This window comes from Eimeria acervulina, genomic scaffold (assembly GCF_000499425.1).
Source record: "Eimeria acervulina Houghton genomic scaffold, Eah_scaff853, whole genome shotgun sequence".
Taxonomy (NCBI): domain Eukaryota; phylum Apicomplexa; class Conoidasida; order Eucoccidiorida; family Eimeriidae; genus Eimeria; species Eimeria acervulina.
Genome location: NW_013547110.1, coordinates 1 through 2500, shown reverse-complemented (window position 1 = coordinate 2500; position 2500 = coordinate 1). Strand labels below are relative to the sequence as shown.

The 2500-nt window shown below is 51.4% G+C and overlaps 1 protein-coding gene across 1 annotated transcript in view; it reads right to left on the bottom strand.

Moving 5' to 3' along the window:
• The window catches only part of EAH_00050610 (hypothetical protein, conserved), a gene marked incomplete at both ends in the record, with an annotated part of 2965 nt that extends 1489 nt beyond the window's left edge, over positions 1-1476 (bottom strand). Inside the window, 3 exons of the mRNA XM_013391277.1 lie at positions 109-240; positions 493-902; positions 1227-1476. Of these exons, the coding sequence (XP_013246731.1) occupies positions 109-240; positions 493-902; positions 1227-1476 (792 nt within the window). The remainder of the gene's footprint in view (positions 1-108; positions 241-492; positions 903-1226) is intronic.
• Positions 1477-2500: the final 1024 nt, after the last annotated feature.

Sequence of the window (2500 nt, the reverse complement as noted above, 5' to 3'; positions counted from 1 at the left end):
CTGCAGCAGCAACAGCAGCAGCAGCAGCAACAGCAGCAGCAATAGCAGCAGCAGCAACTGCGGAGGGGACAGTGAAGGAAGATGTTAACTCTCCTGCGCTGCACTCACCTCCCTGTGGCTGCTGCAGCCTGCTGCTGCTGCAGCAGCAGCAGCAGCAAAATGCCCTATCACCTGCCGCAAGAAAGCAGCCTTAAGAGCAGGCGAAGCAAACCGCAAAACCTTCTCGCATAGACAGTCCGGCTGCAGCAGCAGCAGCAGCAGCAGCAGCAGAAACAGCAGGTATATAATCACACTCTAGCTGTAGTGCCGTTGCTCGATAGCCGTTGCTGTTGCTGCTGCTGCTGCTGCTGCTTCTCCGTTGCCGCCCGCAGCAGAGCAGCGGGAATTAGAAGCAGCAAGGCAGCAGCAACAGCAGCAACAGAGGCAGAAGGAGAGGCAGCAACAGCAGCAGCAGCAGCGGGAACAGCAGCAGCAGCAGCAGCATTGACATACAAGAGAAGGTATGAAGCACCACCATCGGTCTTGCGGGGAGATCTGCTGCAGCAGCTGCTGCAGCCCTCTGCAGCAGCTAGCTGTTCTGTCAACATGCCGCAAGATGCAGCTGCTGCAGCCGTGTCCTGCTGCTACTGCTGCATCGCTGCAGCAAGTCGAGTGCTCGCTCAAGGATTCTGCTGCCTCTGCTGCTGCTGCTGCTGCCTCTGCTGCTGCTGCTGCTGCAGCTGCAGCAGCAGCGGTCGCAGCACGGTCAGCATGCGCCGTGCTTACGCCACACAACTCGGATTGCTGTTGCTGCTGCTGCTGCTGCTGTTGCAGCAGCTGCTGCTGCTGCAGTTGTTGCTGCTGCAGAGATGACCCTGGAGCAGCAGCAGGTGTTGCTGCTGCAGCGTCAGCAGCCAGCTGATCTGCAGCAGAGATAATGCGCGGCACCGTGCAGGAAGCAGCAACAGCAGCAACAGCAGCAGCAGCAGACCCTCTCGCTCTACTTGCTGCAGCTGCAGGCTCGCTGCTAACAAATGGTTCGGCCATAAGAGATAGCTGGAGCTTCCTACCCCTAAGGGTTGTGTTGCTGCTGCTGCTGCTGTTGCTGCTGCTGCTGCTCCTGCTTCTGCCGCTGCTGCTGCTGCTCCCGTTGCTGCTACTTCTCCTTCAGCCCCTGCGGCTGTTGCTGCTGCTGCTGCTGCTGCTGCTTCTACAAATACTTCTCGCCTACAGACAATGGAAGTTACTGTGGGGCTGGTGGCGTTGTAGTTGCTGCTGCTGCTGCTGCAGCTTCTGCAGCTTCTGCTGCTGCTGCTGCTGCAGTTGTTGCAGTTGAGCAGGGCGCCTGTTCAGCGCCTGCCGCTGAGCGCCACAATTTAAGTTTAGTTCTTGCTGCTGCTGCTGCAGGTGCTGCTGCTGCTGCCGCTGTTGCCGCTGCAGCCGTTGCTGTTGTTGTCGATGCTGTTGAAGTTGCTGCTGCTGCTGCTGCTGCGGCATGTGTGCATACACACTTGAGCTTAAGCTGTTGCTGCTGCTAATGCGAGAAGTTTGCTGCCCCTTTTGCAGCTGAAGTAGCTGCAGCGCCTGCTGAGCTTTCGGTCGGCGCTGCTGCTGCTGCTGCTGCTGCTACTATTGTTGCTGCTGCTGCTGCTGCTGCTGCTGCTGGGTTTAGGCGTGCGTGTCTCTTAAGTGCTCTGAAGTCTGTTGTTCTGTGTAGCTATTCTTTTTGGATAGGAAAAGAGCAGCAGCTGCTGCAGCTGCAACAGCGGGAGAATCGGCTTCAGCAGCAGCAGCAGCAGCAGCAGCAACAGCAGCAACCGTCAGCGAGAAGCTTCTGCAGCACAAAAGGATGTACAAAGAATAAACATTAACATCAGCAGCAATAAAAATCACAGAGAAGATATTCAAGAATTTATACAAAGAAGGGTTGCTGCTAAGGAAGTCCATAGGGCTGGGCTGCTGCTGCTGCTGCTGCTGCTGCTGCTGCTGCTGTTGCTGCTGCTGTTGCTGCTGCTGCTACAGGGGCAGCAGCTGTTGCTGCTATTTCTGCTCCCACTCAAAATGCTAATAAATGCAGCAACAGCGCATGCAAACTCAAGCTTAAGTAGCTACACTCCAAGCAGCAGCAGCAGCAGCAGCAACAGCAGCAGCAGCAGCAGCAACAGCAGCGAGAGACCCCTCTAAAGGTCGTATATATCATCTCCTATATGTAGCAGCAGCAGCAACAGCAGCATATAAACATCTGTATATGCATTTGCTGCAAACTGTATAAATATATAAATATATAAATATATACATATATATATATATATATATACAGCTGTATATATAATATATATAGACATCTATAGACATTTGCATCTATATATATAGATATAGACATATATATAATATAGATATAATATATATATATTTCTATATCTCTATATATAAATTATATATTATATATATAGTATAATATAATATATATAATCTATAAGAATGTATCTATCATATATATATATATATATATATATATATA